Source organism: Salvia hispanica, chromosome 4 (genome assembly GCF_023119035.1).
Source record: "Salvia hispanica cultivar TCC Black 2014 chromosome 4, UniMelb_Shisp_WGS_1.0, whole genome shotgun sequence".
In the NCBI taxonomy this organism is placed as follows: domain Eukaryota; kingdom Viridiplantae; phylum Streptophyta; class Magnoliopsida; order Lamiales; family Lamiaceae; genus Salvia; species Salvia hispanica.
The window spans coordinates 20,619,399-20,642,776 of record NC_062968.1 but is presented as its reverse complement, the minus strand read 5'-3'; the positions used below and the strand labels follow the sequence as shown (position 1 = coordinate 20,642,776).

The 23,378-nt window shown below is 34.8% G+C and overlaps 4 protein-coding genes across 5 annotated transcripts; 1 reads left to right on the top strand and 3 right to left on the bottom strand.

Moving 5' to 3' along the window:
• Positions 1 to 762: 762 nt before the first annotated feature.
• On the bottom strand, positions 763 to 1,973 carry LOC125220614 (agamous-like MADS-box protein AGL61). Its single transcript, XM_048122770.1, has 2 exons — positions 1,684 to 1,973; positions 763 to 1,315 (listed from the first exon to the last, which is right to left on the bottom strand). Exons 1-2 carry the CDS (start codon positions 1,971 to 1,973, stop codon positions 763 to 765), a joined length of 843 nt encoding a protein of 280 aa, XP_047978727.1.
• Positions 1,974 to 8,117: 6,144 nt separating this feature from the next.
• Positions 8,118 to 9,395, bottom strand: LOC125220611 (MADS-box protein SVP-like). The gene is made up of 2 exons (XM_048122762.1): positions 9,112 to 9,395; positions 8,118 to 8,673 (listed from the first exon to the last, which is right to left on the bottom strand). Exons 1-2 carry the CDS (start codon positions 9,393 to 9,395, stop codon positions 8,118 to 8,120), a joined length of 840 nt encoding a protein of 279 aa, XP_047978719.1.
• Positions 9,396 to 11,346: 1,951 nt separating this feature from the next.
• On the bottom strand, positions 11,347 to 12,290 carry LOC125218172 (agamous-like MADS-box protein AGL62). The gene has a single exon (XM_048119797.1). The coding sequence runs from the start codon at positions 12,204 to 12,206 to the stop codon at positions 11,538 to 11,540; it is 669 nt and encodes a 222-aa protein (XP_047975754.1). The 5' UTR covers positions 12,207 to 12,290; the 3' UTR covers positions 11,347 to 11,537.
• Positions 12,291 to 18,978: 6,688 nt separating this feature from the next.
• On the top strand, positions 18,979 to 21,041 carry LOC125185134. 2 transcript variants are annotated; one of them, XM_048081627.1, is made up of 4 exons: positions 18,979 to 19,173; positions 19,241 to 19,530; positions 19,706 to 20,748; positions 20,835 to 21,041. In XM_048081627.1, exons 3-4 carry the CDS (start codon positions 19,993 to 19,995, stop codon positions 20,901 to 20,903), a joined length of 825 nt encoding a protein of 274 aa, XP_047937584.1. In that variant the 5' UTR covers positions 18,979 to 19,173; positions 19,241 to 19,530; positions 19,706 to 19,992; the 3' UTR covers positions 20,904 to 21,041. The 2 variants fall into 2 exon arrangements, with proteins under 2 accessions (XP_047937584.1, XP_047937583.1); XM_048081626.1 differs by having other exon boundaries at positions 19,241 to 20,748.
• The last annotated feature ends 2,337 nt before the right edge of the window (positions 21,042 to 23,378 follow it).

Here is a 23,378-nt window from a genome sequence, read left to right as displayed (position 1 = left end):
GGTGTTGTGACTAAAATTAAAAATACTGACGTGACGGGAGAAAATGGGTTGTAGGCTTGTAGCTGATTTTCGGATCATTACTGCGAATGCCGCTACTTTGACCCCACACCCCCATGGCTAGGCTGAGTCTCATACTGCTCGAAAACCCCACCTCTACCCGCCATTCTATAAACTGCGCTTACTGACGTGTTAAGGACCTCCTCCAACCCTAATTCATATTTAATTCCCCACAAAAATCAGGTGTAACTAAATCGTTTCCTTTCCATTTTTTCATTAACCCAATTAGTATGAAAAAAAATCTTAATTACAAATAATAGTTTGGTGATTAGACATGGATTATTTGACGGTTTTGTTTCGGTTTTCTGAAAAAATAAAGGGAATAGAATTAGAAATTTAGAATGAATCTTCAGAGATATTGTTTTCATTTAAAATTTTGAATTAGTTATCTGCGTTACGATAAACCGAAAAAAGTGAGTCATAAATTCATCTTAGTTTCGTGTAATTTGCATGTAGTTAAAGAGCTTATATTTAGTTGTATTTTTGTCTATACTTTGCAACCACAAAGAGCTAGAGATAGGCTAATTTAAATAAATAAAAAACAATAAAAAACACAAAGCAAACAAATAGCTTCACTTGAAAATTTGGGGATACATTATAACTTAAAAACAGTAAAATAAAAAAAGTAACGGTAGAGATGAGAAGAAGTTGATTGAAAAACTGTAAACTGTGGTGGAGTGAAGCTGGTAGCGACGATGCAACTAACTAATACCCAGGGTGGCCGTGATAATAGTTGCCGGGAAATCCTCCATAATTTGGGCCTCCCTGAGCACCGTCAAAGCTACCGTCAGAGCTTCCGGGAAATCCTCCATAATTAAGCCCGCCTTGAGCGCTGTTAATGTTAGCGTCAGAGCTGCCGGGAAATCCCCCATAATTAGCGTTGAAGCTTCCAGTGGCGGCGTTGTAGGGACCTCCATAGTTGTACCCCATCGGCGGATACTGCACATTCTGTCCATACACCGCCGCATTAACGCCGCCGCCGCCACTGAACTTGGCTTGGACCCCTTGCTTGTACATCAGCACCGAGTTCCTCAGCTGCTCGAGCTGCTCGTAGCTGAGATTTTCCATCTGCAGCACCGGAGGCATGGCGTCGAGCTCCCTCCTCCGCTGCTTCGCCTGCTCCACCTGCGCCTCCGCAGTGACCACCTCCTGGTTGCGCTGGTTTTCGGCCGCCTCCTGGTGGGCCATGACCCTCCTGTCGGCTATAGTGCCTCTTGCTGGCGGCGCCCCACCGCCACCCCCATTAGCCTGGAGGAACCTGTTATTCATATGATGAATTAAAAAATATTGTTTTCCTCGCCCTTTTTTTACTATTTCAGAAGGTTATTATATGATGAATTAAGAAATATTATTTTCCTCGCACTTTTTTCACTGTATCAGAAGGTTATTATATGATGAATTAAGAAATATTATCTTTTTTCACTGTTTCAAATAGTTATTATTATATGATGAATTAAGAAATATTATTTTCCTCGCGCTTTTTTCACTGTATCAGAAGGTTATTATATGATGAATTAAGAAATATTATTTTTCCCGCCCTTTTTTCACTGTTTCAAATGGTTATTATTATATGATGAATTAAGAAATATTATTTTTCTCGCGCTTTTTTCACTGTTTCAAAAGAACCTGGTGGTGACAGCTTCGACGCTAGGGTTGCCGAATGAGTGGGGCTTTTCGCCCGGGGAGTAGACCACGACAGCGTACTCGGCCCCGCACAATACGCCCAGCTCGCTCGCCTTCTTGAAGACGCCTGCGCGGCGCTTCGAGAAGGTGACTTGGAGATTGGTGTCGTTCTCGATCTTCGTCATCTCGATCTTCTGCCTCCCCTTGCCCTTCCTCCGTTGCTCATTTTCGGGATGCATCATGCGGTCGGGATGCATCGGGTAGTTGCTGTTGCCGTCACCTGAAGCATTCATTGTGATAACTGATTGGATAATATTTGTGTTTGGTACAAAAAGGTTAGGTTTAGTTGCTATTTATAATCGAGAGTGATGTATCATTTACAAATTGGATTTACTTCATTATTAATTTGAGTAATTTTTCTTGCTGATTTTGTCACGTAGAGAATCCATAAGAGGAAGAGAGAAATCTTATGGGATATAAAACAGGTGAAATGTAATTAATTTTGCGTCGTTAGCTTAAATAGTAATCATAAATCAAAGTTCTTCAAAAATCACAATAGAGGATTCGTTGTTATAATTATATATAGATGTCACAATAAACACACATTATAATTATTAGTATTTTCTTTACATAAAAAATGGAAATTCTTCACATCTAAAATGAAATTTGAAAAATTATTTTATTATAATTAATTATATATAAAAAGTACTCCCTCCGTCCCAGAGAAGATGTCACACTTGGGAAATGGCACGGGATTTTAGGAGATGTTATTTTGTGTGGTAAGTGGTGAGAGAAAATATAATTTTATAATTGATGTGAGAAGGAACTTTATCCAAAATAGGAAATGCGATATCTTTTGTGTGACAAACTAAAAAGGAAAGTATGACATCTTTTGTGGGACGGAGGGAGTAGTAGGTTACTTTTTAACTTTAAGTACTTGCTCGTGCTTAGTTGGGAATATATGACTAAAATCACGAACAATAATAAATTTCACTGAGAATTAGTATTGTTTAAATATGATAATATTTCTAGGGTGGAAGAATAAATTTAGTTGTGAATTAGCCTTTAAAAAGGGAAAATTACATATTCGTTGTCGTGAGTTTCCTTATTTAAAGAGCGAATCTTGTTGAAATATCTTGATCGCGAGTAATTAATAGGTGAGACGTAAGAAGGTTAACATGTACATCATTGATGTAGGAATGCCGCGTGTGTATAGGCAGGTTGCGGCCGAGGAGGACATTTATTAATGTAAGCCGAACCCTAATAGTTTCGAGCTCAAAATTGTAATTCTACATTTTCTGAAATACGATTTAATTGCAAAAGCCTTTGTAGTATGATCCACGTAAACTCTGTATAAAGCTTATGATTTTATAAATAAAAATGTTCTGAAGAATTAATTGGTGGGTCTTAAGCCAGTCGTTAGTCAACCCTTGGACTGATAGATTTGATCTACATCGTTCATCGAAAATGCCAACTATGCACAAGCAGATAGAGGTCCAATGAGGAAATTTATTAATGTAACCTAACTTTAAGAGTTTCGAGCTCGAAATTTTGAAAAGCTATATTTTATGTGATTCGATTTAATTGCATATGCCTTTGTACAACGATTCACACTAACTACTAAAAGAAGTTAATAATTTTATAAATATAGAAATTTTAGAAGAATTAATTGGTGGGGTCTCAAGTCCGGGGTTGGTCAACCCATGGACCGATAGAATTTATGTACATCTTTAATGTAGAATGACGCGTGTGCATAGGCAAATTGCGGCAAGGGAGGACATTTATTAATGTAAGCTGAGCCCTAAAAGTTTCGAGCTCAAAATTTTGAATACTATATTTTCCGTAATTCAATTTAATTGCATATGTCTTTGTACTATGATCCATTCAAATAACGTTTAAAGCTAATAATTTTCTGAATATAAAATTCTAAAGAATAAATTGGTGGGTTTTAAGCATGGGGTCTATCAACCTTTGGACTGATAGATTTGATCTACACCGTTATCAAGAATGCCATGTGTTAGGTAGGTAGGGGTTGAGAGAGGACATTTATTAATGTGATTCAATTTAATTGCATATGCCTTTTGATAAGGCATGTTTCATGCATTGGTTACTAGTCAGTTTGATAGTACTTTAAGATAATATGTGCAAATGAGTTGCTTACAAAAAAGGGATAGAAATACGTGCAATGGGTTGTTGATAGGAAACAGGTGTCAAACTCGTCAGAATTATGCACTTTGGAATTTTAATGCAAGAAAGCAATCCAGGCTTCTAGAAGAGATCCCTTTGGAGGGCACAAATATTAAGATACGAAGAAAATATCACTAGGGATTGAAGCCAAGCCGCCTTATAGATAGAAGGACTTACCACAAAGAAAGTATCTATCATTCCACTTGGTTCTCACTCCATACTTGAAGCCTTCAACCTCCATCGCCAGAGGAGAGGGAAAACATTGAGCATGTCGTCTATTAGCTAGTTTAACACTTCTTGTCGCTCTTAGGAGCGATAAACAATTTACATTTCCGTTTTTCCTTTACTTTTGGGATTTGAATTATTTTAGTTGCTTGATGATTTGGATATTTCTAGCTTAATCTCTTAGATAATCATACTTTTGTTGAATACCGTTTAGGCTTTGAATCTCTTGAATTTTATGAACCTTTTCAAGATTATCGTAGTTTACGTTTGATTAAAATGTTTTCTTCTACTTTGGTTTATATTTGAAGTGCAGATTTAGAATAGTTTTAATTGTGTGCATGTTTTAATTATGAGTTATTTGTTGGAGATGTTCACTTTTGCGTTCGGTTATGTTTGTCGCTCATGCAAGTTGCCAGTTTGCGTAGATCTTTGTTTTTATGTCTAAATCATCGTGTTCTTAGTTAGAAATTGAAGTTCTGCTTTCCAATCTTACTTTTATCAATAGAGTATTAAATTCATGTTTGTTTGTTTTTGAAGAAGAAGATGTCTTAAGATCATTTTGGGATCAATGTTTTGTTTTATGCTCTTTCGTACGACATGCAGATTTACAACTTTTTCGTACGACATGCAGATTTACAAATTTAAAAAATAACAGAAACAATAAAGGGAAAAAATATAAAAGGAGGTTATTTTCCTTTTAGTTTATAATTTGATGGTATTTAAGTTAATAATTTGGTAAAAATATTGTCGACCGTTAACTTTTTTATAAAATCGTTAAATATGGACCAAAACATTAAGACCACCTAAATTGATATATTTCTTTTCTTAGCAAAAACACATCACATTCATTCTTTCATACTTCATTCTATCTCATATTTTTTTTCTTAATCTTTCTATTTCTTCTCTTGCTTAATTACTCTTTTTTTACTTTTCTGCTATATATTCTCTCCGTTTAATTTACCATATATCAATTTTTTAAATTCCATATTAAAAATTACATCTAATTTAATTGGATAGAGGAAGTATTATAACTTTAGAAATTTTAAAAAAATGATTAAATGAAATTAAAAAGAAAAAGAAAATACAAAATACAAAATAAAATAAAACTGGTTTTAATGTATAACAATAACCAAAACCAAAACCGATAGCCATCAAAACATTAGGCTAGCCAAGAGTAAAAAAGTTATATAAACAACACTTAGCACATTGCTTAGCTAAGTGATGCACGGCAGTTAATTGCCTTTACAATAGTATATTTTTTGTATAGATTTTGTTTTTCAGGTGGGTTTGTGTCTAGTCGTCGGTATTGAACGTTGATTAATTGACCGGTCATTGTTTCCTATTAATGCAAATAGCGGGAATTTTGATATATCCCATAACTTTAAACGTCAGTCAAACAAAATTGTAAAGTTCATAATCAACCTTCATTCGAATCTTCATATTCAGAATTTTTATTAGTTTGGAAATACATTTAACATTCACTCAACCACATAATTATATTGAAATGATACATGTACGCCATCAGTCATTCTTGATGATGACTGCCTTGCGCTTTCTGAAGGTGATTTGGTGAGTGCCGGTCTTCGTCACGGTCGTCAGCGTTACTATCTCTCCTTCCGCGCCCTGCCTCTGTTGCCCGGGATGCATTGCCTGGTCGTTGCCATTGTTTGGTGCATTCATTGTGAAAATCGATTGAATAATATTTGTTTTATTGTAAAAAATGACATGGTTGATTTGTTATTTATAACCGAGAGTGATGTATGATTTAGAAATTGGTTTTACTTCATTATGAAATTGAGTAATTGTTCTTGCTGATTTTGTCACGTAGAGAATCCATATAGGAAGATAGATATATTTTGGACAGGTGAAATGTAATTAATCTTCGTTCGTTTCGTTTAAACAGTAATCATTAATCAAAGTTCTTCAACTATTGGGAAAATCACAATAAAGGATTCTTTATTAGTAGTATAATTGTATAGATGACACACTAAAGAAACATTATCAATATTTTCATAACATAAAAAATGGGAATTCTTGACGCGGACACATCGAAAATGAAATTTGAAAAAAACATTTAAACATAAATAATAAGTAGTACTACAATTTTGTTGTAAAGATTAGTTACTTTTTTAACGTGAAGTACTAGTCCGTTCTTATAATTAAAAAATTTCATGACTAAAGTCACGAACAATAATAGGATTCATTGAAATTTTTTTGTTTAAATATGATGATATTTCTAGGGTTAAGAAAAAATTTAGTTGTGAATTAGCCTTTTAAAAAGAAAATAATTTGGACTAAAAGATTCTTCAAAAATAAGTTTATACGAAAATTGCCCTTTGGATAAGATAACCCACGACTAAACATATTCATATGGTCGTGTGTAGCCTTATTTAAAGAATGATTCTCACGTGTATATCATAATATCGTATACATCGGGGGTGTTCGGTTGCCAAGATTAAATCCCATGATTAAAGATGTATCATGTTTGGTTCATAAAATTAAACCCTACAACTTAATCCTAGATGGGTAGTCTTATGATAATTAGTCATAGCCTCTTTCCTCCAACTAAAATAATCCCACAACTTAATCCTAGATGGATAGTCTCATGATACTTAGTCATGGAAACCGAACGCCACCATCATTGATTAGCAATGCCGCGTGTGCATAGGCAGGGTGCGGACGGAGAGGACATTTATTAATGTAAGTCGTACCCTAAAAGTTTCGAGCTCAAAATTTTGTAAAGCTATATTTTTCGTAATTCGATTTAATTGCATAAGTCTTTGCACTAAAAGAATTAATCGTTACGCAAAAATTACACAATAATTAAACATTATCAAACATATTTTTGTATGTAGGTATTATACATTCCTCCAATCCCCATACGCCCAACTTCACAATATTGAATACGATCCGTTTTGCATCATATTTAATTCTGCGACCCCAAAGGAATTATAATCTTTTGATGTTCGTGAAAATCCCCCAACGACGAGAGTGTCTTCTACTTCTTCCAATTGGCCACGAATTAGATCTAAACATAGACCTACAATTAAAGAAGCAAGATAACCTGATCATTAAGAAACGGACTGCAAAAAAAAAAAAATCTGCTGCCAGAGTGCCATCTAATTCTAATAGGCCACGATCTAGATCCGAATAATTCGTATAATTAAACAATATATCTAGAACATCAATGCGATTCTCAATTCGGGATAAATAAGCAGGTACCTCTTATCATTATCAAACACGAATATGATCCGAATAATTCATAAACCGCATTAGCCAACGAGTTAACGAGCTTCATAGCCTCCCATTTTACGTTCTTCTTGATATCCTCCAACCCTAATTTCCCAAACAACGTCTCGCGCCCGAGTAAATCTTATATTTCCATTTTGGAATATCCATCATTACATATCTCAATTCACTTATCTTATTTTAGCTATATAAATTTTATTATATATTTTAATACTCTTAGCGTATCAAAATAGTCATTTAGTAGGGGAACGAGAGAGTGATATATTCTTGACCAAATAATCTTTACTTCAAGAATCAAGTTAAATGTATTTATTGATATAAAACTAGTGAATTTATATATTTACAAAATATAGACAGGAATACAATGGTGACTTTCATAAGAAAGTCAAGAACAAGGTAAAATTTCAGAGTCATTTTAGTTGGTTAGTCATAAATTCATCATATTTTCGTGTAGTTTGCATGTAAGCAAAGAGCTTATATTAGTGGTGAATTAGTTCTATTTTGTCCATACTTCACAACTACAAAAGACTCTAATTTACATAAAATAAAGAAAATAACTTACATTAAGCAAAACAATAGCTTTATTTAAATCACTGTGGATACTTTATAACTCTAACAACAGTACAATAGGTGTTTCAATGTATTAACTGTAGAGATTTTTATAACTTTATAAAATACGAAAAATTAGACAAATTTTATTGAAAAATATTTTAAACTATGTGGTGTGGATGAACTTGGTGGCGACGGAGACGGAGACGGTTGAGATCGGCGACGCCCTAATACCCAGGGTGGCCGAAATTGTCGGGAAATCTGTCATAACTATCCTCGTCGGGAGCCCCGTAATTAGCCTCGTCAGGAGCGCCGTCAACGTCTGCCGCCGGGTTAGAACTGCCGGCGCCGCCGTCATGAGGAACAATGGAGAAGGGATCTACATAATTGTAGCCCCCCATTCCATTATCCCCAATCGGCGGAAACGGCGGGGCCGGGTATCCATATCCCTGCCCCGCGGCACTGCCGCCGTAACCATAAACACCAGCGGCCGCCGACGTAGAATCGACACCCTTCTGCTTGGCTTCTTCGACCTGCCCGTTGATCTGCAACGCCATATTCCACATCTGCCCGATCTGCTCGAAGTTGAAGTCGCCCATCATCGGGACCAGGCCGTCGATCTCCCTCCTCCGCTGCTTCGTCCGCTCCACCTCCGCCTCCATGTTAGCCAGCTGCTGGTTCCGCTGCTGCATGGCAGCTTCGTTGTGAGCCCTGATCAGCCTCTCAGCTGAATTCACTCCAGCTGGCGGCGGAGGCAGTAGTCCGCCGCTAGCCTGGAGGAACCTGACACAAATATACTTATTTATTTATTGCATGAAAAAGTCAACTATGAATTGACCGATCATACGATGAATTAAGAAATATTATTTTAAAAAAATTCTTTCGCGCGCTTTTTCACAATTTCGTATTTTATATATAACGAGAAAAATGATACAAATATATTTATTGATTTATTACATGAAAAGTCAACTATGAACTGCCGGATCATATGATGAATTAGAAAATATTATTTTATAAAAAAACTCTTTCGCGCGCTTTTTCACAATTTCGTATTTTATTTATATAAGAAGAAAAATGATACAAATATATTTATTGATTTATTGCATGAAAAGTCAACTATGAACTACTAGATCATATGATGAATTAAGAAATATTATTTTAAAAAATCTCTTTTGCGCGTTTTTTCACTGTTTCATATTTTATTTATATAAAAAGTAAAACCTATTGGTGACAGCTTCGACGCTGGGATGGCCGAAGGAGTGGGGCTTTTCGCCCGGGGAGAAGACCAGGAGGGCGCAGTCGGCGCCGCACAGCGTGCACAGCTCGCTCGCCTTCTTGAAGAGGCCTCCGCGGCGCTTCGAGAAGGTGACTTGGCAATTGGTGCCGTTCTGGATCTTCTCCATGTCCACCTTTCTCCTCCCCTTGCCCTTCCTCCTATGCGCGTTTTCGAGACGCGTCGGGTTGTTGTTCCCGGGTTGGTCGTTGCCGTCACCAGATGCAAGCATTGTGATAATTGATTGGATAATATTTGTGTTTGTGTTTGGTACAAAATGACTAGGTTGAGTTGCTATTTATAATCGAGGGTGATGTATAATTTACAAATTGGTTTTACTTCATTATCAATTTGAGTAACAGTTCTTGCTGATTTTCTCACGTAGAGAATCCATCAGAGGAAGAGAGAAACCTTTAGGAGATATAAGACAGGTGAAACGCAATAATTAATTTTAGCTCGTTTCGTTAAATAGCAATCATTCATCAAAGTTCTTCAACTATTGGAAAATCACAATTGGGGATTCTTTTAATAATTACATATAGATGTCACGATAAATTAAAGACACATTAACAGAATTTTCTTTACATAAGAAATGGGAATTCTTGTCGCGGACACATTTAAAATGAAATTTAAAATATTACTTTTATTATAATCATAAATAAAAGGTACTAGTAAATTTTTATGGTAAAGATTAAGATTCTTTAACTTGAAGTTCTAGCTCGTTCTTAATTGAAAATGCGATTCTCGTCGAAATATCTTGATCGCGAGTGACATATAAGAATGTTAACATGTACATCACTGATGTAGCAATGCCGCGTGTGCATAGAGGCACGTTGCGGTCGGGAGGACATTTATTAATGTAAGTCGAACCTTAAAAGTTTCGAACTAAAAATATTGAAAAGCTATATTTTACGTAATTCAATTTAATTGCAAAAGCCTTTGCACTATGATCCGCATAAACTACGTGTAAAATTAATTATAAATTTAAAAATTCTAAAGTAGAATGCCACGTGTGCATAGGCAGGTAGGGGTCGAGAGAGGACACTTATTAATATAAACGAACTTTATAAGCTTCGAGCTTAAAATTTAAAGTGTATGTGATTCGATTTAATTGCATATGCCTTCTTTGTACACGATTCACACTAACTGCTGAAAAAGTTAATTGTTTTATAGATTTAGAAATTCTAAAGAATTAATTGGTGGGTCTTAAGCCTCGCATCGGTCAACCCTTGGACCGGATAGATTTGTTCTACACCATTGATGTAAAATGCCATGTGTGCATAGGTAGGTAGTGGTGAAGAGAGGACATTTTTAATGCAAACGAACTATATAAGTTTCGAGCTCAAAATTTTGAAAAGCAATATTTTATGCGATCCAATTTAAATGCATAATTTTATTAATATAGAAATTCTAAAAGTATTAATTGATGTGTTCTCAAGTCCCGAGTCGTTAACTCTTTGATGGAACGTTCGGTTAAATATGGTCCAAAACATACTTTATAAGACCAACTGATTTGACTTATTCCTCTTTTTTTAAAAAAACAATACATTCACTCTTTCATGTATCTTTTTTTTCTTCTCATTTCTATTTTATTTTCTCTTACTTCAATTATAATTATTCATTTTACCAATCTACTTTTTTCTCTACTGAATTTACCAACCATCATTTTTTTTAAATCCTGATTGAAAAAATACATCTATTTTAGTAAGAGAGAGGAAGTATGATACTTTTAGAAAATTTTAAAAAAATGCAATAAACAAAAAGAAAAAGCAAAAATAAATTACAGTAAAATTGGTTATAATAAATAACAATAACCAAAACCGATTGCCACCAAACCATTAAGCTAACCAAGATTATTGTTATAAAATCAGCGCAAGTAAAAAAGTTTGCTCCCTCCATCTGTTATTAATAGTCTCACTTTGATTTGTCATGGATTCAATAAATATAATAAAAACTGTATGAACAAAGTTAGTAAAACTAAAAATTCGGTCTTACTTTTATATAATAAAACGAATAAGATAAATTTCGTAAAATATATGATTCATTACTAAAAATAGTAAAAAAACAAATTAGACAATTGTTCACATATGAGAGACGAAAATGGCAAATTGAAACAATTAAGGTCTAACATAGGGAGTATATAGACAACACTTAGCATTTATCTTAGCTAAGTGATGCACGTCGGTTAAATGCCTTTACAATATAACTAGAATATCTAAGCGATTCTTGATCAGAATAAATTCATAAACCATGAACCACAAAATGATCAAAAAACACACAAAAAGAAGTAATAAACCATCAACCACACCATATCTCTCTTATGCACTGAGATACTGGCAAACCCCAAAACCAAAAATAAAAATAAAAATAAAAATTAAAAAAATCCATGGCAATATCCAAAATTGCCATTAGCGGCGGCTGCGGCCGCGGCAGCAGCCGCTGCTATATTATTAATACTTGACCCCACACCCCCTTGGCTCGGCTTCGTCTCATACTGCTCAAAAACCCCACCTCTCCCGGCCGCGTAAACTGCGAGCTTGGCCGCCTCCCGATTCACATTCTTCTTCAACTCCTCCATGGCCTCCTTCACCTGCTCCAGCTCCTCGAGCCCTAATTTCCCAATCGGCGATTCCCACCAGTAATGGCTCTGGTTGGCCTTCCTCATCGCGTCCAAGCTCTCTCCTCTCTTCCTCTCGCTCTCCACCTCGCTCAACATGTGCCCCAGCTGGAGGTTGAGCTCCCTCACGGCCGCGTTCCTCTGCGCCTCAAGGAGGTGGAACGGGTCGTGGGGGGCGGGGAGAGGGGGGCGGGTGGTGAGGTAGCGGTCGATGATGGACTCCACGTTGGGGTGGCCGAAGGAGAAGACCTTCCCGGCCGGGGAGAAGACGATGATGCCGATCTCTACACCACAGAGGGTGCAGAGCTCGCTCGCCTTCTTGAAGAGGCCTGAACGCCTCTTCGAGAAGGTGACTTGGAGGTGGTTTTTCACTAGGATTTTTTCAATCTTGATCTTTTGTCTACCCATGCTTGGCTTCTTTGCCATGGTTTGTGTTTGTGATGAGAGGGAATTGGGAGGTTTGTGTTGGTTTTTTTTATGAGAGAGAATGGAAGGTTTGTGATGGATTTATAGGTGATTGTTTGGGTGTGATTTGGGAGTTTCGAAAATCTTTGCTATTTATTGTGTGGATTTTGTTTTTTCAGGTGAGTTTGTGTCTTAGTTGGCGTTATTGAATGATGATTAATTAATCAATCATTGCTTTTGAGCACAAGTCAACCTCATATGTAAATTTGTAATGTTTCTTACAATTATTTTGTTTTTTATTGATGTAAGTGTTCATAATTATGTCCTATAACTCTAAAAGTCATTCAAAAAAACGGTTAAGTTCATAATCAATCTTTATTCGAATCATTATACTTAGAATTTTTGGTTTGGAGACACATTTAACATTCACTCAACCGCATCTTCGGTATAATACATGTATGCGCGATATTAATAATATATTACACATGTGTGATCTAAATATTTTGTCATAGTATAGTTGCGAAAAATGTTAATTTTTATCGATTTTTTCGAACAATTTTAGAAGTTTTAAGGTGAATCAAATTTAACGGATTTTTTGATAATTTTCCTTTTTTATTAGTAATGAAGTATAATCTTTTAGTTGTGCCATATATGGTCAACCTAGTTATTGTTTATTGTGCAATGTTGATTGTTAAGAGTTAAAGATGATTAAATCGATCCATTTTGTAACATATTTTTCTACTTACAACTCACATGCATCTCACGTGAAGTCAAAATTTGAATTAATTCAAGAACAAGTATATCGAAATAATGAATTGATATAAAGCGAAATGATTATTCATAGATGCGCCACTTATAAAGGTTATCAATACAAATATACGATTGTATTTATCTTGTGACATATAAATAATCTATCCATACTCAGAATTATAATACAACTAATTAAAAAGAAAAAAAAAATAGAGAAAAAATATAAATAAAATTTTCTAATTATCGTAACTTATTTTATCTACAAAAAGAAAATTAAGAAAAACTAATACTTCGATAGTCATTTACAAGTCAACCTTTCACAAAAAAATTGGTATTTATTGTGCATTGATGTTATGATTAAGGGAGGGAATCACTACATAGAAACGTTTGCTTTTAACGTTGATCGATGTTGATTGTGAAGAGTTAAAGATGGATTAAATCGATCAATTTTATAACATATTCTTCTACTTACAAGTTACAACTCACATGCACCTCGCCTGAAGTCATATTTTGAATTAATTAAAGAACGAGTTTAACAACGAATTAATGAAATGATATAAAGCGAAATGATTTTTCATAGATGTGCCACTAATAAAGGTTATCAATACAACACGGAGTAGTATTTATCTTGTGACATATAAATAATCTAGCCGTGCTCAAAATTATATGACACAACTAATAAAAAGGAGAGAAAAATATAAATAAAATTTTCTAAAAATCGTAAATTATTTTATCTACAAAAAGAAATCCGGACAACATTAATACTCCGATAGCCATTTACAAGTCAACCTTTCACAAAAATTGGGTATATATCAATTTAAAGAGTAAGTTGTAACCGCTTTATAAATTACAAATTATATTAAATATTAAAGTTTGATTTTGACTAATCAAAAGTTGAAGAAATTTCAGTTGAACATGGAATTGAATTTAGTTTATTTTATAGCATGAATTTTTTAAAAAAATCAGTAATAACATCGTTTATGAGGAAAAATTTGATTTTCTGAATGAGAGAAGAACCCATGATTAGCTTTTGAGGAAATTTCCAAACTTACAATTTCGACGAAATCTTTCAATTTCTTATTTTACCATGTTCAACTCAATAACATATACTTCCTCTGTCTCCGATTAAGAGTCACACTTTTCCATTTCGGTCCGTCCCCAATTAAGAGTCACACTTTATTTTTACCATAAATGGTAGTAGGTCTCACATTCCACTAACTCACTTCACTCACATTTTATTATAAAACCTATATAAAAAAGTGGGTCCCAATTTTTTCAACCAATTTTCTTTACATTTCTTAAAACCCGTGTCCGGTCAAACTGTAACTGCTAATGGGGGACGGAGGGAGTAATATTAAGTTTATGGCTATCTTCAGTTATTTTATAAAGCATTTGTTAAGCGGTGGTGATTGACTTTAATGAAAATAAGCAAAAAAAACAAGACTTTACACACACATATATAGACATCTATTTTTAGAATTCTCTGCTATTTTCTTTAATATTCTATTTACAAATATTTTATTATAAAACAATTAGATATTTTAATATACAATATCTAGATAATAGTATTACATGATATCCAGATACTTCCTTCGTCCACCATTTTAAAGAAATATATTGACTCGACACAGATTTTAAAAAATTATTTAACTTTGTAAAGAAAAGTAAAAAGAGAATGTGAGTAAAATGTGAAACTCATTTAAAGTATTAGTTTTATATTGGACTGTGAGTGTAAAAAATTGGTGAAATGTAGAGTATGCATACTAAAAATGGAATAAAGTAAATGATTTTATAAATCGTGGACAGATGGAGTTCATTTTTGTTAAAACCCCTTCTTAAACTTAATTTGTCAATTCAGGTTAATTTAAGCAAACTTTTGATCTTTATAACAACTAGTATCACACTTGTGCACAGATGAAATGTTTTAAAATATTAATTTTAGATTGTAAATTAATTAATAAATTTAGAAACAATATCATTATATCGAAAATAATACATCCAAATCTAAAAATTTTCGTTATCTAATAATATAATTTAATCATTCTATACAAAAACTGAAAATAAATTAAGTCAATTATTTATTTTATTTATTTTTAAGTCATAAGTAGAACTATGCGTTTCTTATTTACTAAAGGATAAACATATATGAAAATAATACCAAAATATTTTTTATATTGAATTGATTTGCTATGAATGTAATTTTAAATGTAAAAGTATTAACACTATAAAATATTTAGGTTGTATAACTATTGATTTAATAATATCCAAAAATATATACACGAAGCATCTCCAATATTCTAAAATTCTACGAAATAATATACAAAAACTATATTAATGCAACAGGAATCTGTCCTACGGTATTTTCCATTTGCTCAAGATATGAATCTATAACACTTTCCCATAGTGGACAACAAACTATATTAAGCCTGCAACTAAAGCAACTCAAAAAATTATACTCCCTCCGTCCCATTTTAAGAGTTCTGGTTAAGTTTGACACGAGTTTTAAGAAATGTAAAGGAAAGTTGATGAATAAAGATAGTGGAATGTGGGTCCTACTTTTTTATATTAATTTTATAATAAAATGTGAGTGGAAAAAGGTTAGTGGAATATGGGGGCCTAATACCATTTATGGAATATTCCAACCTGGACTCTTAAAGTGGGACACCCAAAAATGATAAACCGGGACTCCTAAAGTGTGACGGATGGAGTATTAAATAAAATATATAAACAAAATGATGTTTCAATACTCATTGCGAATCAACAATCTTAATATCGATGAACCGAGAATTAGATTGTGTGATAAGCTTGTCGAGGTCGACAACAACACCAATTATATCTACAAAAATTAGACACCGAGACAATGTAAATAAGTACATAATATTAATAACAATAGTAATAATGTTAGTATGCCTTGAATCTATATAGAATTGTGTTTTCTAATTGGAATAGGATTATGCTTCCGAATTAGGATATGATTATATGTGTGCCTATTTATATGGGAGTAGGGCACATAATTCTGTGATCTGACAGATCCAATCTGTAGCCATAATCTGAAAACTGCAGTCATAATACAATTTGTTCTCCGTTTCCTGCCCGTGGACGTAGTCAACACAACGTTGGTGAACCACGTAAATTCTGTGCATATTTACGTTCTTTTGTTTCTCGATTCACAATTGCCCTATTTGTCATAACAAACTGGTATCAGAGCCAGGTTAGGTGGCTATGGGTCGGGCCGCAACCTATGTTTGTGTTAACTGCGTCTGTCCCGATGTGATCTGGTTTGAGGGGGAGGTTTGTTATATACAAACTCCATCCCACATCGGGAGTCTGAGGGAAGTTGGAAGGTGTATATAATTCCTGTCCAACCTCAATTAGTTTGAGGCCTTTCGGGAGTGACCCAAAAACAAATCCGTGCGGGCTTGACCCAAAGCGGACAATATCAAACGTTTGTTGTAGTCGACGATCCTAACAAATTATCAAAGCCTGGATTTCGGACTAGGGTTTTGAATTCCGCCGCTGCTAGGGTTTTCTGGCAAATCGAAGATGTCTGCTCTGAACGTGAAGGTTGACAAATTTGGGAGAAGTTTCTTCGTCTGGCATTGTAATGATGCGTTTGCAAGGTGAATTCGGTTTTATGGCAAATCTGAGGCAAGGAAGGAGAAGTTTGTTCATCTGGCATTGTAATGATGCGTCTGCAAGGGAAAATTCAAGTCAAGGTGGAGATTTGTTAGTATGCCTTGAATCTATATAGAATTGTGTTTCCTAATTGGAATAGGATTATGCTTCCGAATTAGGATAGGACTGTTTATGTGTGCCTATTTATATGGGAGTAGGGCACATAATTCTGTGATCTGACAGATCCAATCTGTAGCCATAATCTGAAAACTGCAGTCATAATACAATTTGTTCTCCGTTCTTGCCCGTGGACGTAGCCAACACAACGTTGGTGAACCACGTAAATTCTGTGTCTATTTACGTTCTTTTGTTTCTCGATTCACAATTGCCCTATTTGTCATAACAAATAATAATAACAACAACAACAATAATAATAATAATAATAATAATAATAATATAAAAAATTTACCAAAAAGTGCATATCCAGCAACATTTTCATGTGTGCCTATTTATATGGGAGTAGGGCACATAATTCTGTGATCTGACAGATCCACTCTGTAGCCATAATCTGAAAACTGCAGTCATAATACAATTTGTTCTCCGTTTTTGCCCGTGGATGTAGCCAACACAACGTTGGTGAACCACGTAAATTCTGTGTCTATTTACGTTCTTTTGTTTCACGATTCACAATTGCCCTATTTGTCATAACATAATAATAACAACAACAACAATATATAAATGGTTTTAGACGAACAAACAAAAAGAACGTAATGAGATAAAAAAAAAAAAAAACAACACCATGCATACGATTATGGAAAATACATTCCAAGTAAATGACATTTGTTTTATCACCATATTTAGTCAATTCAAAAATACGCACACACCGACTTTGGTAACTAATTTGGTAGTACTAGGCTTTAGATCACGAAGGAATGTGAATTCCATGGTTTAGAAAATTCTTCTTTCTCCAGAGGATTCATGATAAAATGAGAGAAGATAAGAAGGAAATGAACCCTAAGCTAGAAAATGATAAATATTTATAGGGAAAAAAAAACATAAAAAGTTATCCTAAACCCTAACCCACCGTACATCACAAAAATTTTAAAAAAAAGGCCTAATTTATCTAGCTAATAATGACAATTAAAATAAATAAAATTGTGGTTTAGTTAGAGACCCTAAAACTTCCATTTCAATTGAATAATCATTAATGATTATTTAGAGAAATTAGTGCTGATGGTTTAAAAAACGCCTAAAGAAGTTTATTACTCTTTCAAAATAATCAATGACATAATTAAATTGCTTTCATTGCTTTTAATTGGTTAGTCATTTCAATTGAATAGTGATCATTTTATTGCTAACTAAAAATAACGCATAGAGTAGTTTTCTGTTGTTTTCATATAATCAAGGGTAATATAACATTTAATTAGTATAACACCAAATATAATGGTTTTAAGAATTTGTAAATGTTCATTATTAAAACAATTGTAACAGAATTTATAAGTAAATATTCACATTCAAGCCCAAAATTTATAAGTATTTAAGTTTAAACCCAAAATTTATAAATATTTAAAAATAAGACCAAAACTCGCCTTTTATACATGTACAGATAGATTTTCGTATATGAGTAACTTTTTAAAAATATTGACAACTTGATATTGTAATTTCACGTACTCTACTTAAACCTCCTGCTTTGAAATACATTATCTGATATAATGGACGCAAATATTATTGTGTTTACTACGATTACGAAACACTATACAGTCTATACTCCATCTCATAGTGCAATTTCATAGTGCAAATCATATCTAATTAATAAACTCTTGAGCCAAACCACATGGCACACTCATGCCACGTACAAACATACTAGTACTATAAAAATATTATTTTTCTTTCAAATTAATATATTAAAATTTAATAGTACGTTCTTGCGTACTCCCTCCTACCGCGAATAAAAGTTCCGTTTTTCCATTTTAGTTAATCCGCAAATAGTAATGGGTTCCACCTTCCACTAAATCATTTCCTCACATCTCATTTAAAACTAAGAGTAAAGGTCAAAACTGGTACTGAACATATGCACATTTTACGATTTTGGTTCTAAACATTATCTTTTAAATTTTTGAATCTCAAACATTTCAATTCAGATCACAATCGGTCCAAAGTTAACTATTCCGTCAAATTATAACGGTCAACGTTTTTAATTCCGATTTTGACCAAATTAAGCTGCTGGATAACACAGCAAAATTTAGTGACAGGGTGAAATCCTTCAATTCATTTGAATTCATTTGAATTCAAACACTGGCGGTTACACATACACCATCTCCTCCTTCAAATCGAAATTACTCTAAATCTCCTTCAAATCATATCCAATTAAACCCAGAAAATAAATCCTCATCAATAAATATCAATATTCTCAGCTTTCATTTCTCTCAAATCTCAAAATAGCTCGCTGTAAAAACAAAAAAATCGGCCTCATCAATGGCGGCTCATTCCAACAGTTCCCTCTCTCCACTCCCTTCCAAAACCATTTCAACAATCCGCAGAAGCTTCACTGCTACCAACAAACCCTCGCCTCTCATTAATCAGAGACGCCTCGATCCGTTCACACCTGCTAATAGCCTTTCAGGTATTTCATTTATCTCACACTTTCTTGATTCTTGATTCAAATTTTGAATTTTGATTGCTTTTGGCAGAATTTGGGGGAAGAAGATGTGTGGGTAGAGATTGCGAAGAGAAAGAGAATGATGAAAAAGATTGCTTTTTGAAGGGTTCGAAACTGCAATCTCCGGCGAAGGGTTGCAAGAATTTCATGGCGCCCACCTCGAAGTTCACTCCTTCGCCGAGGAAGAAGGTGTTGGTGGATAGGAACGAGCCTGTTCGGACCTCCATCTCGTTCTCCGATGGAAAGGCCATGTTTTTCTCTAATGAGAACGTGTCAGCTTCTGTTGTTGAGACTCATCCGGTTTCGAAGCCTTGCAAGAAGGTGACTTTTTCCTCCGATTCTCAGGTTTTAGCTACTGATTCTGATGGTGTGGGAGTGGAGTTGAAGGTTGTTCAGTCTCCCATTGATGTTGATCCGTGTCTCCCGCCTTATCATCCGAAAACGAACTACTTGTCTCTGAGGCCTCAGTTTATGGTTCTTGTTTTTTTGCTTTCAGCCTGTGTGTCGGTTTCTGTGACACGTGCTCCTTTATTTGATGGTCCTTGTTGTTCATCAAGGACCTGGCCTTTTCTGATTTGAGTAGCAGCAGCTTGTACGAGCAATCAAGAGCTGTTGTTGCCTCTGCAAGGTCGAGTCTAGGCCGTGTAGCAGCTAGTTCTGCAGCTCTCGTGTTCAAGCTAGCTAACGAGCTGGTTGAAGGCGAGAAACAAGCTCCCGTGCAGTTCATGAACCTGTCTGATCTGCAAAGTGGAGAGCGTTGAAGAGGACGAGTTTGAAGAGGATATGGACAGTGAAATGGAAGATGAAGCCTATGCAGATGAGGAGATTGATCTTGAAGCTGAAACTGATGCATTTGAAGAGATGGATCAATCAGCTGACTGGGATGATTACACTGAGAAGGAAACTGATGAAACTATTGCAGAAACTGCTTCTGAAACTGTGATTCAAACAAAGATGGATCGATCAGCTCCTGTTTCTCTCAATCAAGAAACTGATGTGGAAACTGCAATAGAAACTTCTCACATGGAATCTGAATCTATGCAAAATATCCAGATTCAGACAGACATGGATCAATCATCTGCTGATCCTCAGAATCAAGAAGCTGAAATGGAAATGGAGAAATCACAAGTTGACATCAACGTTGGAGCTTCTGATAATGCTGAGAAGGAATCAAGTGTTATCGCATTGGCAATTACTTGTTTGTTGGCAGGTGTGGCTGGAGTTGCAGCCTTAGTGTACAAGAGGTTTCACGGCTCCTCACCTAACGTTGTGCAAGTGGAGCAAGTCGTGCCAGTTGAGAGCAAACAACGGGATGAAGGGGTTAACAAAAGCAGCAACACTGAGGCTATGGAGCAAGCAGAGAGTTGGCAAACGGAAATGAGCAGAAGCTGTCATGAGAGGAGTGGTGGTGGAGGCGAATTAGTGAGCTCGGAGAGGAAGGCTAGAAGGTATTCGAAGAGGGAATTGTTGGCTTCATCCTCGGGGTCGCCTTCTTATGGAAGCTTCACCACTTATGAGAGGATTCCCACCAAGGCTAATGTGAGTATCACAAAACATTATTCTTTTATCTTCATTCATTGTTGTTATGAAAAATGTAAAACTAAGAAGTGGTTTGATGTATGCAGGGCTATGGAGAGGAGAAGATAATGACTCTGGTTAGGCGATCCAGCCGAATTAGAAAGAAGGTCACCTAAGTGTTGTGCATTAGAAGTAGAAATAGAAGTAGAAGTATTTCCCTTGTCACGATGCCAGAGACGATAAACAAGAAGTCTCGGGAGGCGGAATCCCGTCGACAACTCATGCTTTAAACAAAGTACTAAAATAAAACAGAAAGAAACGTAAATTCATATATTCATTCCATTGAAGAAAATAACAATAGTCTTATTTATAATAAGGATACTAACTTACAAAAAGATATGAAAAAGATATGCAATCCCTAAATTATCTAATTAAATAATGCAAGATATGATAGAGATATGGAATAATAATGTATCAATTACCACAAAGCAACGAAGAAAGTTGCGAACAGAAGTTTTGGCAAGGTAACCCCTCCTGGATCAAATGTGTGCCTATGCGCAAGATTTGCACAAAGCTGACAAAGCGTATGGACATCCGAGGTGGAAAGAAACTCTTACATAAGTGTTGTCCATGTACTTCATTCTGATCTTGTTAAACAAATCACACAAAGCAGTTGTTATGGAAACACTTGATATGTCGCCATTAGCCTTGGAGTCATCAACGCCTACTTTTTCATGTATAACAGCAGAAATTGGTAGAGTAGATAGCAACCCGTTAGTTTCTTTAGCATCATATTTCCCAGAAAGAGGTCTTTCTGGATCCTCATTTGAACCGTCATCGGCATCATATAATATCTTCTTAGAAACACTGCAACAAGAAGTATCTTTATAGATCGTATGCTGGCCAACTGAACTGCTGGTGTTGGTATGGTGGTTCCCAGCACGACGGCGGTAGTGACTGCCCCTGCTGGAGTTGTTGTGGCGGGTTCGGTGGATACCAAGAAGAGTTAGCGTTTGATCCAGGGGGCTGCTGCTGGGTGTATGGAGGCGGCAGCTGGTCGGTGTTTGGAGGCGGCAGCTGGTAGCCGGAGAACTGGAATTGCGGCTGTATAGCTGCGTGCAGTGGTGTTCCAACGTTGCTGCTATTGAATTCAGTTGCAAGTCTTCAGATGCTTGCGATATCTCCGGCCATGAGCGAAGATTGACCATGAATTCGAGTATGAAAGCACCAATTTGATAAGGGTATTTCCCTTATCACGATGCCAGAGACGATAAACAAGAAGTCTCGGGAGGTGGAATCCCGTCGACAACTCAAACTTTAAACAAAGTACTAAAATAAAACAGAAAGAAACGTAAATTCATATATTCATTCTGATTGAAGAGAATAACAATAGTCTTATTTATAATAAGGATACTAACTTAATGAGCAAGACAAAATATATGAAAAAGAGATGCAATCCCTAAATTATCTAACTAAATAATACAATTAAATAATAATGCAAGATATGATAGAGATATGGAATAATGAACGTATCAAAGTCTACTATTTTCATGTTGGCTACATTCATACTATTCCTTTTGTTTCATAAAAATAATCTTCTTTTTCTATTTTAATCTGTCCTACAAAATTAATTCACTTTTATTTTTGACAAATTTTCTCTTTTATAAGGTGGGTTTTAGTCCCAATAATAACACTATCATCTTTTGTTTATATTTCTCGTCTATTTACCAACTTCACATTAAAATTTGTTCTGAACTCAAAATAACATAAAATAAGTTAGTGGAGTACTTTCCAATGAAAGAAAACAAGAGTTCCATATAGTAGTAGTATCATCATATTTCGAAAAATGTCATATAATTTCTAGCCTAAATTATTTTTGGAATATTACTAACTAGAAAACTCATTTAATTTTCAAAAAATGTCATTCTAAATCGGAAATAATATGTTGCAGTAAAAAAAATTATGAATCTGGATAGGTTAGGCAAACATTTACTCCCTACGTCCCATAAGAATATACATTCTTTTCTTTTTAGTTTGTACGACAAAAATATACTTTTTATTTTTGAAAAATCTTTTCTCTTCGATGAAATGGGACTCATTCTCCACTAACAATATTTCAATTACTTTTTTCTCTACCTCTCTCTTAATTTCTACCGAACCCAAAGTGCATATTCTTTGGATACGGATAGAGTATGAATTAAGTGAAAATTGACTAGTTAATAAGCATAGAATATTACTCCCTCCGTTCTATAGTAATGGAGGTGTTCCTTTTCGGCACGGAGATTAAGAAAAATTGTGTTAGGTAAATTAAATAAAGGGAGAATAAAGTGGTAAATGAAAAAGGTAGAAAGATGAAGAGAGGAAAAATTAAGAGAGAGTAAAGTAGGTGTGGAAAAATGTTTTGATTTTTACTGAAAAGGGAAATGACTCTCTATTACTACGGAACGTACCAAAATGGCAAAATGACTCTATTACTATGAAACGGAGAGAGTACTTTTTTGGGGAGAGGTCAAAGTTTTATGATGTAACTTGTAAGATTAAAATAAAGATTAAACATTTAAATCTAAATCACATAAGAGTATAAATTAGGTGTCCCACAAGATTTACTAATTGAATTTACCAATTACTAATTAATTTCAACACATCCAACA

What these genes read in the sequence shown, in the direction of transcription:
- LOC125220614 (XM_048122770.1), bottom strand. Translation starts at nt 1,973, where the DNA reads ATGAATGCTTCAGGTGACGGCAACAGCAACTACCCGATGCATCCCGAC. An exon ending in GTCGAAGCTGTCACCACCAG is followed by an intron (nt 1,316 to 1,683) that starts GTTCTTTTGAAA and finishes TATGAATAACAG; the next exon opens with GTTCCTCCAGGCTAATGGGG.
- LOC125220611 (XM_048122762.1), bottom strand. Translation starts at nt 9,395, where the DNA reads ATGCTTGCATCTGGTGACGGCAACGACCAACCCGGGAACAACAACCCG. An exon ending in GTCGAAGCTGTCACCAATAG is followed by an intron (nt 8,674 to 9,111) that starts GTTTTACTTTTT and finishes TATTTGTGTCAG; the next exon opens with GTTCCTCCAGGCTAGCGGCG.
- LOC125218172 (XM_048119797.1), bottom strand. Translation starts at nt 12,206, where the DNA reads ATGGCAAAGAAGCCAAGCATGGGTAGACAAAAGATCAAGATTGAAAAA.
- LOC125185134 (XM_048081627.1), top strand. Translation starts at nt 19,993, where the DNA reads ATGGACAGTGAAATGGAAGATGAAGCCTATGCAGATGAGGAGATTGAT. An exon ending in GGATTCCCACCAAGGCTAAT is followed by an intron (nt 20,749 to 20,834) that starts GTGAGTATCACA and finishes TGATGTATGCAG; the next exon opens with GGCTATGGAGAGGAGAAGAT.